At 37.8% G+C, this 15,675-nt stretch overlaps 2 protein-coding genes across 2 annotated transcripts; both read left to right on the forward strand.

Annotated features, from left to right (window-relative positions):
• Positions 1-1,581: 1,581 nt before the first annotated feature.
• Positions 1,582-2,360, forward strand: LOC5577602 (endocuticle structural glycoprotein SgAbd-3). Its single transcript, XM_001656537.2, has 3 exons — positions 1,582-1,743; positions 1,813-2,001; positions 2,063-2,360. The coding sequence occupies exons 1-3, from the start codon at positions 1,735-1,737 to the stop codon at positions 2,237-2,239; spliced, it is 375 nt and encodes a 124-aa protein (XP_001656587.2). The 5' UTR covers positions 1,582-1,734; the 3' UTR covers positions 2,240-2,360.
• A 9,672-nt stretch (positions 2,361-12,032) lies between these two features.
• LOC5577601 (larval cuticle protein LCP-30) lies at positions 12,033-13,147 on the forward strand. Its single transcript, XM_011494688.2, has 3 exons — positions 12,033-12,149; positions 12,204-12,763; positions 12,821-13,147. Exons 1-3 carry the CDS (start codon positions 12,135-12,137, stop codon positions 13,059-13,061), a joined length of 816 nt encoding a protein of 271 aa, XP_011492990.2. The 5' UTR covers positions 12,033-12,134; the 3' UTR covers positions 13,062-13,147.
• The last annotated feature ends 2,528 nt before the right edge of the window (positions 13,148-15,675 follow it).

A 15,675-nucleotide genomic window follows, 5' to 3' on the forward strand; every position in this document is an offset into this window, starting at 1 on the left:
AAGTCCACAAGTTGTGCTACAAAACGTCGAGTTTGATTGGCAAGAAAAACATAGCGTTCCAAAAATCATATTTTTTTCCATGAAAACATATTGTTTAACGCATATAAATATTTATTATTTTTTCACACTGTGCCCAATTGGAAAAAAAAAACATATAGAGTATTCGTGCAGAAGTTCATTCATTTTTGCAGAAGTTCTAGCATGTTTTTGTTTTTGTGTAACGTAAAATGGGGTATCTTTGATAATGCGGGTAACATTGATAGTGCGTTGCCTACCACATACTAAACGAAATATCATAATTTCTGTTAATCGGTTAAGCAAAACGAATGCAAAACTAAAGAATATTAGTATGCCACTTCATGTAAGAGTTGTTTCCATTTAATTCATTTTTATCGTTGCTATAAGTAGTTTTTATTTTATTTTCAAACAAGTTATGAATGGTTCGTCGCTACTAGTATCGACTTTTTCGCGTTTCATTTAAACTTAATATACCATTATGTTTTCGTCATTGGTCAAAATAACCTTTGAATAGTTCGACATTATGAATGTCGACGTAAGACATTTTTTTGTTGCAACGTAACGATTTTATAAGTTTTATTTTAATTTTCAAACATACTTTGAATGGTTCGTCAATACATGTGCCGACAATACCCTTATTTCTGTTACATACACTTTTAAAATACACAATCCTATCTGTCTTCGTCATTACTAAAAATAACCTTCGAATAATTCGATGTTATGAATGTCGACTTTTTTTATAATTTCTTTCAATATATTTTTAATGCAATACAAAAATGCAACACTAGTTTTAAGTTTCGTATTTTCTCTCCTAATCCATGGATCACATCCCCGCCAATTACTCTGAATGCTATTTCCCCAAATGTACAATTGTCTTGTCCCGTGATATTGTAATTCGGGATAATGTCATTCGGCGTAATGATCATTCGAGGAAAAGGAATTCGGGATGATGGCATTCGGGGTAATGGGGTAGAATCATATTCGACTGCTAGAAAAAGGGGGTGGGTATAAAGGGAGATCCCATACAGTAGTTAACACAACTAAATCTGTTGATTTTAAAGAAAATTTTATCTATAAAAACATCCTGGATATTTACGGATTAAAACATTAACTCGAAGGTCAGAGAAAGGTAGTTTTGGAAGCATTTTGTAGAGAATGTCCCGAGATTTTTTGTCTGTCAAATAGGAGAAGACAATACATATCGAGAAATTGATATAAGTGACCTTAGACACCATTTTGATTGAAAAAGGGACCTCAGAGATCATCCATTTGAATAAGAGACAGCACGATAGACTTTCAAAAAGACTAATAGTTGTATAAGACATAAACACTAGTCTTCAAAGTGAATTGATCTTCGCAGCTCTCACTACACATCTGAAAACGATGAAGCAACTAAAATTCTTCAGCAGAGCCATCTTCCAAAATATTCTTTATTTATATATTTTTATCATACAGTCTCGTGTCCGGTTTCGTCGACCAAAACAAAGCAGTTTCAACATCTTCGCGGGCGAGCGGGTGGTTTGTCTAGCTAGAAGAGATGACATTGTTGTGGTTTCAAGTTCGTCTAGGTATCCGGTTTACCGTTTGAACCCATCCCAAAAAACATCCAATATAAATACTCTGTTCTTGGGAAATTATCAGTTAGATAGGACAGAGGCAGCGATTGGAAAACTTCACCTGTGTGCATAAGTCGTGAAAAGAGTGTTTGAAACGAGGATGAAGCAAGTGCGTATTTGTCGGTGATGAGGAAGTGGTGGATGAGAATCACAAAATTGAAATATTATATCATTGTAGATCATTTGTGTGTTGGTTGTGGGTTTGGCATGTGCTGTGTTAGCAGACAAGGATCAGGAGGCGACAATATTAAAACACGATGCCGAAGTAAATGTTGATGGATCTTACCAGTTTGCCTACGAAACATCTAACGGTATCCTTCATGAAGAGCAGGGCCAGCTGAAAACTGTCGGAGAAGAACAGGCTGTGGTAGTGTTGTGATACAAGTAGATTCAGTTCGCAAGTTTTAAAGTTGTTCTGATGTTCACAGGTTGCTCAAGGTCGGTTCGCTTACACCGACGGCGAAGGGAATAATTTCGCAGTACAGTACGTGGCCGATGAAAATGGATTCCAGCCGCAGGGAGATCATCTGCCAACTCCACCACCAATTCCGGAACTGATTGAGAGGGCACTTCGATTGCTGGCCACCAAATCGCAGAAGAAGTAAAGACGCCATCCAGTAGTATTCCAACTAGTCTAACCAAATTTGTGTTCAGAACACTTAGTCGATAATAACAGGTATTCTGTTATCGGACAGATACCAATAAATCAAACAAATAATTAACTTATTATTTTATTTCATCTTGTATACTAATAGCCATGTTGCGACTTTTTCAGTTCCATTTGAACCGAGAGTGAAAGGTTAAAGATGCAACAAAGTGGGACACCTTCCGGCAACATAAGCTACATTCGGAATCGCTCCTGAGCTTTCGCTTTAATTTACCACGCGTGCGCCACAACTCTTCTGAGATGTCTGTGAACTTGACTTTGAACCAATATAGACCGGTTTTCTGCAGGCTATAGGGACGATCCCGCCTATTACATCGTTCTGCTTTGCAGGCACCTTCTTCCATGGCAGCAACGCGCCAAAGCGGTGTTGTTGCGTAACCGTTTTATGCAGAACCGTGGGAGGTGTCTTCGATCGCTCGGTGAGAGCGAGAGGTTTTCGTGTCGAGCATAAGCTTTCAAGGGTTAACGGTTGTAATGTTGTCGGATGAGTTCTGCCCATTTATGGTGTAAAATGTGAAGACACTTGAACTGTGCAACTGGGTGCTCGAGCCAATGCGGGTCAGGTCAGTTTTTTCCGTTCAGAAGACACTGCTGCTGTTAAATTGGAATCGATATTCGATGAAACGAATATGTGATTGGAAAGGTCACATATATTTACATATAGGCTTTATTTGGCATTGTCGAGGTGTTTTATTCGAACTAACAAACTTTTTGACCTCTCACACATAGTTATTTATTTAAAAGAATTAAGTTAAAGGAAACAAATCGCACTTTGAACGGTCGCTTTTAACGGTCATTATAGAAGAGGCGTAGCATTAAATTAATGTTGAATTATGTTTTTGAAAAATGCTTTGCTTTGAATGACTATTGTTATTAAGGTTGAGTAACCCGTTAAGGACTGTTCATTTTATAAAGTGGACACTAGACTGATGCAAATTTTGAAATTTCTGCTCCCCTATGCTTAAACGGTGTCAATTATGATGAAAATCATTCTCCCAAAATTTGAAATGATTTGGAAGAAATTTGTTTGTGCACACGCCCCTGGAAATTTATATGGAAATTACTATGAAAAAAGCAAAACTTTTGTGTTCAGTCTTCTAAGTAACTGCTCGAAATAATAATGTACGGAAAATTGAACAAACTCTTCTCATGTGAAATCTTCCCAGCTAAAACTTTGCCGAAGACCATGATGGGACGTAAGGATAATTTGTTATTATTGATAACAAAGTCTAAACCATGCTGAGATGATCATTCACTTGCTTTCAGAGCACACTGGTTTTTTGCTGTAGAACATAGTAGCCTGGATTGCTTTGATCTATTCTATCCGCCAGGAACACCACTGTTGCCTGCCGGGCAGTTGGTTAAGCATGCAAAATGCATACCCAGTTTGTGATGATGAATAGCAATTTATCCTGACGTCCAATCAAAATGTGGTCTTCGGCAAAGTTGTAGCTGCAAGGATTTCACATGAGATGAATGTGAACCGATAGAGGGCTGAACACAAAAGAATGACGTTTTCCATAGTAATCCATATAAACTTCAAATGGCCTGTGCACAGTCAAATTTCTTCCGCTTCATTTCAAACTTTGGAAGGATGTTATTTACCATAATATCAGTCGTTCAAGCATAGGGGAGCAAAAATTTCAAAACTTGCATCACTCTTGTGGACACCTTGTTTATGCTATATCTTTTTTATTTATTAATAAAATCGTTATCGGTTTTCTGTGCATTGTTCATCTATTATTCTACAATGCTATAAAAATATAAGATATTAGAAAATGCTTTTAGTTGAAGAGCAAAATAGTTTTTACAAAACCCCTAAGAAAAGCTGTTCGTCAAAGTTCAACAATATTTTTTGCAAAACAAAAATCCTTAAATTTATGAACAAATTGTATGTTTGTATTATTTATTATTCTACTAAAGGTATAGCTTTAAACAAATCAATTATATTCAACCATTCTCTGTCATTAGGTGGCTTTAGTGATTTATCCATTCATGGCCAAGTTTGCTGATACTCCATCCTTTCACTCCCAGCAAAAAAAAAGTAATAAGCATGTTCAAAACTAGTTTAGATTACTAACGAAACTATATTTGTATAAACGAGAGCTGAATCGTGAGTTCAAATCGCAGTCTTAAGTACAAATTTGACTCTTTATGGCCGTTTTACTAAAAAGTCTCATACTTTTAAAATCTTGTACGCATATTTATCGATCTGCAGCAAATTGTAAACGTTTTTCTTCGAATGTTTCAATTGGTAATCTCAGAATAACATATTATGAAAATAATATGTGGAAAATAAAATCGATTTTATTACAGCAGTATTGCCAATTTTGATGATTGTCAATGTACTTTTAAAAGCCTTCTAAAAATAAAATAATTGTTTGTTTTTTGTGCTTTAAATGTGACGTTGGAACATATAAATAACTCTATGAAGGCATAAATTATTTTTCATACTCAAACTATATTAGTACTTCAGTCAGGACGTACTTTAAACCAAAAAAAAACTCATGTCAGTTCACTTCAAATTTAAAATATTTTCCTCTAAAAATTTTGGGAAAAAATGATTTTCCTATATCTGTAAAATTGTTGCTCCAAAAATAACTTGATTTCTTTCATCAGGCTTCTGATTGATGATGCTTTCGGAAAACGAGCCTTTTTTGAAAATAAAAAATATGTGTTGCCGAATTTTCCAGCCAATTTCTAACAATGATTATCAAATTCAATCAAACCTCCAAAAATCGACCGTTCTAAACTTTGAGAAAATTGGAATCCAAATTGTTTTTTAATTCCTATCGTGTGTATGCGATTGATGCGAAATAAATGGAATTATGTATGACGAATCATTCAATTGTGATGACATTAGGAATCATGGTTCAGGTTTTATTCGGAACAAATCTATTTCTCCTGTCGAGATTTTGGATTGCGTCCGTTCATCGAAATTATTTATTGATGGTAATAATTCCAAATATGTACACTTTAAAGATTACGTTTTCTTGATCTGTACTTCCAGACTACGTAAATGTTGATAATGTAATTTTTCGTGTGCGACTTTATTACCCAAAGCTCATGCATTGTGACCGCTGCCTTCATTTTGATCACACTTCAAATTTTTGTTCAAATAAACAAAAATGTTCTAATTGTGGTGAATTTCATTCGTCATCCACTTGTATATCTAATTTGTGTACTTATTACAAACAGAAACATAATTCTTTGAAAGAATGTGCTGTTTACATTGAAAATCAATTAAAATTCAATCAAAAAATTTAAATTAAAAATCTTCTATCTCATGCAGAAATAATGAAATCGACGGATTACATCACTTCCGCAAATACTTTTAAAATTTTGTCAGATGATGACGGTGTTGTAAACCAAGAAAATTTTGGCAATTATGTTTACAAACCTCCTAGCAAATGAAAAAGATCGAATAATAAAACTCCTAACAATCATAATCCATTTTTTGAACTTCGTTTTTGAAATTCGTTTACTTTCAATACATAATGCTTTCCTATTTAAAAATATCATTCCTAATGAATGGCGTTTTATCGAAGCTATCAGTATCCTGAAGCCTGATAGAGATCCATCTTCAGCTGATAGCAGAAGGCCTTTTAGTTTATTGTCTAGTTTGCGTAAACTTTTGGAAAGAATGATTTTGAATCGTCTTGAATTGTGGACTGAAAACAATAAAAAATTTCATCATTTCAATTTGGATTTAGAAGAGGTCGTGGTATTCGCGATTGTGTTTCACTTTTAGCTTCACAAATTCAACTTTCGTTTTATAAAAAAACAGGACTTAGTTTCCACTTTTCTTGATATTTCTGGAGCCTATGATTCTGTTCTAATTGACTTATTGTTTGAAAAAATGAATAATTTCAAAATTCCCAGTATGTTTTCTAATTTCTTATATAATTTATTTTCTTTTCAAATTATGAATATTTTTCATAATGGAGACTCCAAATTATTAAGATCCACAAGGATCATGTTATTAAGATTCCACAAGAATCATGTTTAAGTCCTTTTTTATATAATTTGTTTACCAACGATAAGACATCAATAATTCCTAATGGCTGTTATGGCAATAATGGTCATTGGCATAGTAAGCTCTCAGTTAATAACTGTGGAAGTGCTCATAAGAACACTAAGTTGAGAAGCAGGCTCTGTCCCAGTGGGGACGTAACGCCAGAAGAAGAAGAAGGCTGTTATTTGCTTCAATGATGATAATGTTATTTCTATCAGCGGCAAAAGTAGAGAAGTCATTAGTCATTTTATGCAATGTGCCTTGAATAATATTGATTCATGGGCTCACGAGAACGGATTTTCGTTTTCTGTTCAAAATCTAAATATATAACCTTTTCGAGAAAACATTCGAACATTTCCATTAATTTATATCTTAATGTAATCGAAATTGAACAAGTTCTTCTTCTGTTCTGGCGTTACGTCCCCACTGGGACAGAGCCTGCTTCTCAGCTTAGTGTTCTTATGAGCACTTCCACATTTATTAACTGAGAGCTTACTATGCCAATGACCATTTTTGCATGCGTATATCGTGTGGCAGGTACGAAGATACTCTATGCCCTGGGAAGTCGAGAAAATTTCCAACCCGAAAAGATCCTCGACCGGTGGGATTCGAACCCACGACCCTCAGCTTGGTCTTGCTGAATAGCTGCGCGTTTACCGCTACGGCTATCTGGGCCCCGTAGGAACAAGTTGATGAATTTATATACCTTGGCATATGGTTTGATTCTAAATTAAATTGAAACTTTCAAATTGAACAAATTCAAAAAACATGTTCGAAACGAATCAATTTTCTCCGTACTTGGTGGGGTGCTAATCCATCAGATTTGAAAATATTTGAAAAAAAAAATGTTTTGGAATTTGTGTTTGGTCATCTGGTTTTTAAGATATTCCGATGTTTATTGAAAGGTTGACACTCATATAAAATATCTTTAACCGCCAACAGAAGACATGGGCTATACAACGTCAGATATCAAGGTACTATACTAAAAGTATCAAAGAAATCTCAAAACTACATAATGATATTTTTCCAAGCTTTCCAGATATTTTTAAGGCCAGTGTGGTACAAAAATACTAAACGCTCATGACTCAAAAATGGATGCATTTATTTGCTTAGTTGAATGTGTGTTGCAAAGCAGTGTTGTAAAAAACTCAATTTCTCACGCTTGAGATTTTTCATGCGTGAGTGGTCAATCAAGCAACTCAGCAGTCAAAAAATCATGGATGAGTTGGCTCACCTTTTTGACTCATTTTCTCATATTTCCACAGTTTACTCACACACGGCAATAATTTCTTGTTAGTTAGGTAACATTATAGTAATCTTTTCTAACGTAAACCACAACATTCAGGTTTGACGAGTTTTTGATGGGTTTTGCGACTGAATCATTGTTTACTGTTTGAGTTGATTGAGTGATTTTACATCAAAATTTCAAACGTGAGATTTGCGAAACAGATCTCTAATTTGAGATTTGAGTGTGAGTCTATCAACACTGTTGCAAAGATGAAGTAACTTCAGGTTCCATACCCGGTAGTCGATAGATACACCAATAAACCTGACAGCACTGATTGACGAAAATGAAGATAAGCTGAATATCACAATGTCGTACTATTAAGACAACAAAGTTGAATGTGGAACAAACAAAGGAATAAAGCTCCAATTTTATTGAATATTATATTTAATAAATTATTTGCTAGCTGACGTTATCACTTTAGTAAAATCGATAAAACTTAAAATATAACTTTCAATAATATTTAAATAAACATGGTGATGTTTTTCCTTATTTTGTATATTGAATGCGCGTCTAAGGTGAACGGGATAAACATCACCTGAATGAAAAATATGTGCATAAAAATAAACTTAAATTTTGATTTTTTTTAAGCAGTTCACTTGAACTATATCTTCTATACATTATTTACGCAAGACAATTTAGGCGGTTTTCAACCCCTTCCTCCCTTGGTTATATTTTTGCATGAATTTTAACAATAATATGGCGCGTAAGAAATCTCATGGATGCATGGTGCCTAAGATCATTAGAACGTTTGATGAATCATATATCAAATTTAAAACAAACATCGATGGAACCTGTGTTTCATAAAATTTTGGCTACAAAATTGTGACATGATATTCAACCACCCAAAATTCACTTAGAGATACATCATTTAATCCTTGAAACACGCAAAACCGTTATGTTGATTAAGCTGTATTGCATATCAAATGCTATTTACACTATCCAAAGCAAAAAAAAAACGATACGAAAAATACACATCTGCGCTCAACTTTATCACAACAGAAACTAAACCTTTCTAGATTTTTCAAACGCATCTGCAGCCCGGCGTGAAAATTGATTCGATAATATATCATCTCACTTTATGTTCCGATAGACTTGCAGCTCACATTTGGTGCCAACCGGTAAATTAGCATGCAAATCTTTCCCTCCTCGGTAGGCGTAGACTAGACGTGATCGAGAATGAAAGTGGTGTAATTGAAATGTTAAGCTTAGTACTAAATCGATTGATAAATTGAAAATTTTGTATTCTTAAACCAATGAAAAAGCTGGAGTAGGAGAATAAGCCTTTCTTCAACAACGAATTGTGGTTTGAAACAATCCATAATGAAATGTTGAAAATTGGGAATGTTGAAAATCTAGAGATCTTAACTATGTCTTCATCGCAATTTCATACTTGATAAATGGAAATGTTGAACGTGAACTCTATACTATCCTATTATTCTTTTCAAAAATTACAACTGAAAATAATAACACTGGAATATCAATTAACGTTATTTCAATTAACAAAATTCAATTAAAGTAATATTGATTAAAAGAACGTATCATATGGAGCTACGCAGCGTTCGTTTAGCCTTCCTTATTGATGGTTTGAAAATTCGAAACATTGAAATTTGTAATGAATTCTTTGCAAAGAGCAATTAAGTCAAGTTTCTCCAGATGTCTTCAGTAACTATTCAAATAAACTCTTACAACTTCTCTCAAAACGTATATTTCAATGATATGTTTCAAACTTCTTTCAAAAGTAGTAGGTAAACAACAAGTTTTAATTACTAGGCAATGGCGCATTGGTGAAGCAATTGTTAGAAGGGCTGGTAGAATAGTGGAAAAGTTGCATGATCTTGAGTTCGGATCTTCGATTATCGTTTGTATTATTGTTTTAATTTAGATGAGGAATTCTGTAGAGAACAGGACTTTGGATCCACAGCTGGAACCAATAATCTTGCTTAAGTTTTTGAAAAGATGCATACTCAAGCAGGCTCAAACCGACATAATGTATATGGTTTCAAATCAAACAATTGCCTACGGACATCCAAAGGCTCATTTGAGTAGAATCCTTCTAATATAAGTAAAGTGCAACCAATTATCTCCCGAATAAATGGTTTTGTTTCATGCTCACGAAAACTCATACAAACATAATTTAACAAGTTTAGAGCCAAACGATTGTCAATGATAATTGAAGGAGTTATAGAATATTTCTACATGGTCTTTGGACACAAAACATGATATATATTAACTAAAGGAAAGTTCACTCATTACTCTAGTAGATATGGGGCCTTCCTTCCTTTTAGTAATGGAACTTTAATTGACTTCCCTGGACATAGCGTTCCTGCCACAAGATTAGAGATGGGCAAAACGGCTCATTTTAGTGAAAGGATCGGATCCGAATCACTCATTTTAGTAAACTGGATCTTTTGAACGGTTTAGTGGCTCAGTGTCTTGCTAAACAAGAGCGAACTAAGCCGAGCTAACAGAACGAAGAGCGGTTCACTCCCTGTAGCGCGACATGCGTCGTATTTTTCGCTCTCTCATTCTTCGTGCATTCTTTTCCTAACTGACGATAGAGGTACTCGGCAGATTTGCTCTGCTCGAACCTGCCTGTTTACAAAACGGGAATGGGGCAAATAACATAGTAAACTGTGTTTGCATGTGTGTCGTGGCGCGCAAATCAAGTCAAGCTTTATGATGAAGCCGAGACATGAACAAAAGAGAATAGAGAAACGATTCGGTTCATATTTTTTCTGGATCAGTTTTTGTCTGATTCGTGCTGATTAAATCAATTGACAATCGAAAAACAAAAATCGTAGATCACTCATGCTTTTGAGTAATCCGGATCTTTTCAAAAGGCTCCAAAAATCTTGCCCATTTTCCATACAATAAACACAGATTAAGAAAATCTTTGAACTGAAAACAGAAATTTTTTTAGGAGCATGTATGGGTATAAATGCTGTTTGTTAACCTTGGTAATATAACTGGGTACGCTTGTATTTAGATAAGAATACCCGTACTTAACCTCAAATAGCCTAAAATATGTACCTTACGGATATTGCATTGTACTTGTTTGTAAAGTTCTATAAGTTTACTCGCTGTCATTCATTACAACTAGTTCTTGGATGAACTTTAATTTCTTCGGACTGAAAAGTTGCATTGTCGGATGTGTGGAACGGAGATCAAAAAACGATTGGTTCGATGAGGAGTGCCAGGAGGGTTTGAAGGAGAGTCTTCGAGTCTCGGCGGGGACTACAATAAGGTGATGGACTTTCGTGCCAGTTGTTCAATATTGCGCTTGAAGTTGTCATGTGGAGAGCCGGACTTAACAGTCGAGACACGATTTTCACGGGATCCTGACAATTTGTTTGCTTCGCGGACAACATGTATATTATTGGGAGAAAAATTGAAACGGTGGCAGATTTGTTCACCCGCCTGAAACGCAAAGCAACAAGAGTCGGGCTAATGGTGAATGAGTCGAAAACAAGGTACATGCTGGTTGGCGGAACTGAGCGCGACATGGCCCGTCTAGGGAGCAGTGTCATGATAGACGGGGATACCTTCGAGGTGGACGAGTTCATCTACCTCTGTTCCTTGCTAACGAGAGATACGAAGGCACAACATCAGTGGAAGTCGTACCTACTATGGGCTCCAGAAGAAACTGCGGTAAAGAAAGATTCACCACCGCACCAAATGCACGATGTACAAAACGCTCATAAGACCGGTAGTCATCTACGGGCTATGCTCGAGGAGGACTTGCAAGCTCTTGGGGTTTTCGAACGTCGAGTGTTAAGGACAATCTTCGGCGGCGTGCAGGAAAACGGCGTGTGGCGGCGAAGAATGACCCACGAGCTCGCCCAACTCTACGGCGAACCCAGTATCCTGAAGGTGGCTAAAGCTGGAAGGACACGCTGGGCAGGGCATGTTGCAAGAATGCCGGACAACAATCCTGTAAAGCTGGTGTTCGCTTTGAATCTGGTCGGAACAAGAAGGCTTATATAATAAGCTCTGTTAAGCATGTAAATTTTTTGTCTATATTTTATGAAAATACGCAAAATAAAACAAATTTAATTTCGGAAGCGAAAATTTAATTTACCTACAATGGACATGTTCCTATATGTATGTTACAATATATCTCTTTTTGTACCCGATTTGAACACTTTCTTCCGTTCGGTCAACTTTCAGCTAACTTCTCCAAAGCTCGTTTTCCAGCAGCACTAAACATCCCACAATAATTGTGCCCATTCAAATCATATTTCGCTCAACTGAATTGACACTCCCTGGCGCGGGTTACAAATTGTCGTGGAATTGATTTGTCAGCGTAAAAGTGAATCTGCACTGCCTGAACTGTAGGCGTTTGCCGGTGAAGAAAGTCGCATCCCCGTCCTCGCGTCTACTTAATTGATCAACCTTACGGGATGGATCGACACGGGTATATAAGAGGAAATCACAATACCCCTTGGAAATTACTATCGCTTCAACTAGTGATTAGAAGTGAGCTTAATTGAAATCCTAACGCGCTAAACGGGCACTCAGTGACCGTTCAGGATGAAGCTGGTTTTGGTGAGTTCACGAGTGGGTAGTTACAATCGTTTTACTTATTTGATTGTTTTTTAGGTACTTGTGGTGTTGACAAATGCTCTATTCTTTGTGAGTTGTCAGAACGATGGTCGATACAGACCTCCCACGACGACTACGAGAAGACCTGTATACAGAACATATCGTCCATTTGATCCGTTTAGTCGAAACCGTGGGGCAAACGATGGTCGTTATACTGGCGGAAATGATGGTCGCTATCGTGCTCGTAATGACGGTCGATACTACGGTGGAAATGATGGACGATACGTCCACGTAGATGTTAAGTACCAGCATACTGGCGATGGCGATCGTGGCAAGTACAGTCACATAGGAGGTCCTTCTGGATCCGGAGCAGGAAATCTTGGTGGATTCGGAGATGGCTTCGGATCTAATGGAGGTGGTGATCGGGATGGCACTGGAGATGGCCAAGTCGTACCTGCCGCTCCTGCTCCGGCACCGGTTCCTGTCCTGGTGCCTACCACTTCAGCTCCTACCTCACCTCGTCGGCCTACAGTGCAAGTGGCATCAGGTCCATCTGGTGACGGGTGGAAAATCATCCATCTGGACAATCGGATGCGTCCTGATGGATATAATTATCTGTAAGACGATGTTCACTTTTTAAGAAAGCATGTGCTAATGTTTACCATATTCCTCAGTTTTGAAACGGAAAACGGCATCAATGCAGAGGAATCGGGACGCATCGAAACAACTGCTGATGGTGGTGAAGGGCTGAGATCGACTGGCTTCTATCAATACGTGGGCGATGACGGACAAGTCTACCGGGTGGATTACGTTGCGGATAGCAATGGGTTCGTGCCGCAAGGCGATCATATCCCTAAGACTCCCCCCGCAATCGAAAAGCTACTTCAGTACCTGGCTAGTCAACCGAAGCAGTAACATTTGCATTTCACACTGATCGCAGCTACCAGAAGCTTGAATAAGTTTAATGATGAATTATAACAGTTTACAAGCTTCGCGAAAAAGCTGTCTTATTGATGCGAGTATCACATCCAATCGATTGTTTAGTCATAACCGGTTCGAAAAAGCTTGGGATGGAAGCTGCATGATTGAGCTTTAGCTCTAAGCGTATTGTGCCCACTGGTTGTAGTGGATAACGTAATCATTGAGAAGCATTATAAAAGCTTACTCTTCAGTTAGTGACGGGCACCCCAGGTAATGTTTAAGGTACTATGTCGCATTATCAATGATAATCGTGACAAATTGAATGAAACTGGGAATAAATCTACTTGATCCATCACAACCTGCTGGCAACAGCTATTTATCGTCCTTTAACTAAGTAGCTCACTTTTCGAAAGGCTCTGAAAACCGTTTTAAGAGCAGTAATAATTCTGCACTGTTCCTACATATGGTCTTAACTGCCATGAGCAATTTCTCTCAATCGATCCACTCTTTCACTAAAAACTTCGCCAAACTAAAGAAATCTGTAATATTTTTTTCTTCGGAACAAGATATAGTGACTCTTTAGCATGATAATATGTTAGGAAAAGTGAATCTGTTTTATATAGAAGGAAAGAGAAGGATGAAAAGAAATAGATAAATGTATGGAAACCCTTATGAAAAATCAATGTGAAATTCTGCTATGAATCAGTTTTATATTTTCAGTAGGATTCCGTTTTTTGGCATTAAAAAATGAACTGGTCCAAAATAGGATCCCACTTCTTTATTTAATTTAGCAATATTTGAATTTAAGTATATTACTTCGGGTCGTCCATAAACCATGTGATCATTTCTTTTATGGTTTTTAGAACCCTTTCCCTCCTCATGGTTCTGCATGGTTTTGGCCAGTTGAAAATTCGGAATAACGAATCAAAACTCACTTATTTGTACTGGTAGTTCCAATCACCACCTAGATTGTACTTCTCCAGTTTTCTCTACCCATTAGACTATTGGATTCTTCCAAAACTGTTAGCAAGATGGGAATTTGTGTTGAGCAAGGGTTCCTATAATTTATAATTAAAAATCAGAGATTGTTTTGAGGGTTTCTCGAGGAATTTGTTTAAAAATTGGTCTTGGAATACTTCAGACATCTCTTTCAGAGCGTTTTCTAAGTTTTAATTAAGATTCACCCAATTGATTCCATGTTTGATTCCTTGGCTTCCGGGAGAAATATTATGACAAAATATTTTAGCAAATTGGGACTGCCATAAGGACAAAGTCTTATATTATTTCTAAATGTAGGGTGTAACCTTATGACTTATAAAAGATATTCATTAAAAATAAGGCTGTTGGAGGACTTCAAAAATTCTAAAAAATTTTCACATATATGAATCTTCTTCTTCTTGGCGTTACGTCCTCACTGGGAGTTTAGTGTTCTTATAAGCACTTCCACAGTTAGGGATGGTACACAAATTATGTCACGCTAAATTCCAACTTTTATGACCCCCTCCCCCCCCTTTGTCACGTTTTTTGTATGAGTCCTCCGAATTTTTTGTATGGCTTGTCACGCTTGGCTTGACCCACTCCCCCCCCCCCTTGGAGCATGACCCCTTATGACCTGAGAGCTTTCTTTGCCAAAGTTGTCATTTTCGCATTCGTATATCGTGTGGTAGGTACGATGATACTCTATGCTCAGGGAAGTCAAGGAAATTTCCATTACGAAAAGATCCTGGACCAACCTTCAGCATGACTTTGCTTTGTAGTCGCGGACGCTAACCACTCGGCTGAGGAAGTCAATGCTGCAGCATGGTACGCGATAAAACGTGGAACGATACAGACTGAAGCGGAAACAGACAACCCGCCTATTCCGGGACAAAAAGCGCCGCCTGGAAGAGGTGGAATGCCAAGAGATGGAGTTGCTGTACCGTTCTCAAGAAACGCGGAAGTTCTATCAGAAGCTCAACACATCCCGGAAAGTCTTCGTGCCGCGAGCTGAAATGTGCCGGGATAAGAATGGAAGCATCTTGATGGACGGAAGTGAGGTGATCGAAAGGTGGAAGCAGCACTACAATGAACACCTGAATTGCGAAGATAACACAGGCACAGAAGGTCAGGACAACTAAGGCGATGGCTACGCCAGCACAGCGGACAGTGGAAACCAACCAGCTCCCACTATGGGGAAGTTAAGGATGCCATTCAACAGCTCAAGAACAACAAGGCCGCTGGCAAGGAAGGCGCATCATCAGCGGAAGTCGTGCCTACTATGGGCCCCAGAAGAAACTGCGGTCAAGAAAGATTCACCCCCGCACCAAATGCACGGTGTACAAAACGCTCATAAGGCCGGTAGTCCTGCAGTTGAAAGGCGTGTGGCGGCGAAGGATCAACCACGAGCTCGCTCAACTCTACGGCGAACCCAGTATCGTGAAGGTAACTAAAGCTGGAAGGATACGCTGGGCAGGGCATGTTGCAAGAATGCCGGACAACAACCATGTAAATATGGTGTTCGCTACGAATTCGGTCGGAACAAGAAAGCGTGGGGCGCAGTGAGCTAGGTGGATTGACCAGGTGCACCAGGACCTGGAGAGCGTGGGTCACAGTCGAGGATGGAGAGAAG

The sequence above is a fragment of the Aedes aegypti genome, chromosome 2 (genome assembly GCF_002204515.2).
Source record: "Aedes aegypti strain LVP_AGWG chromosome 2, AaegL5.0 Primary Assembly, whole genome shotgun sequence".
Classification (NCBI taxonomy): Eukaryota; Metazoa; Arthropoda; class Insecta; order Diptera; family Culicidae; genus Aedes; species Aedes aegypti.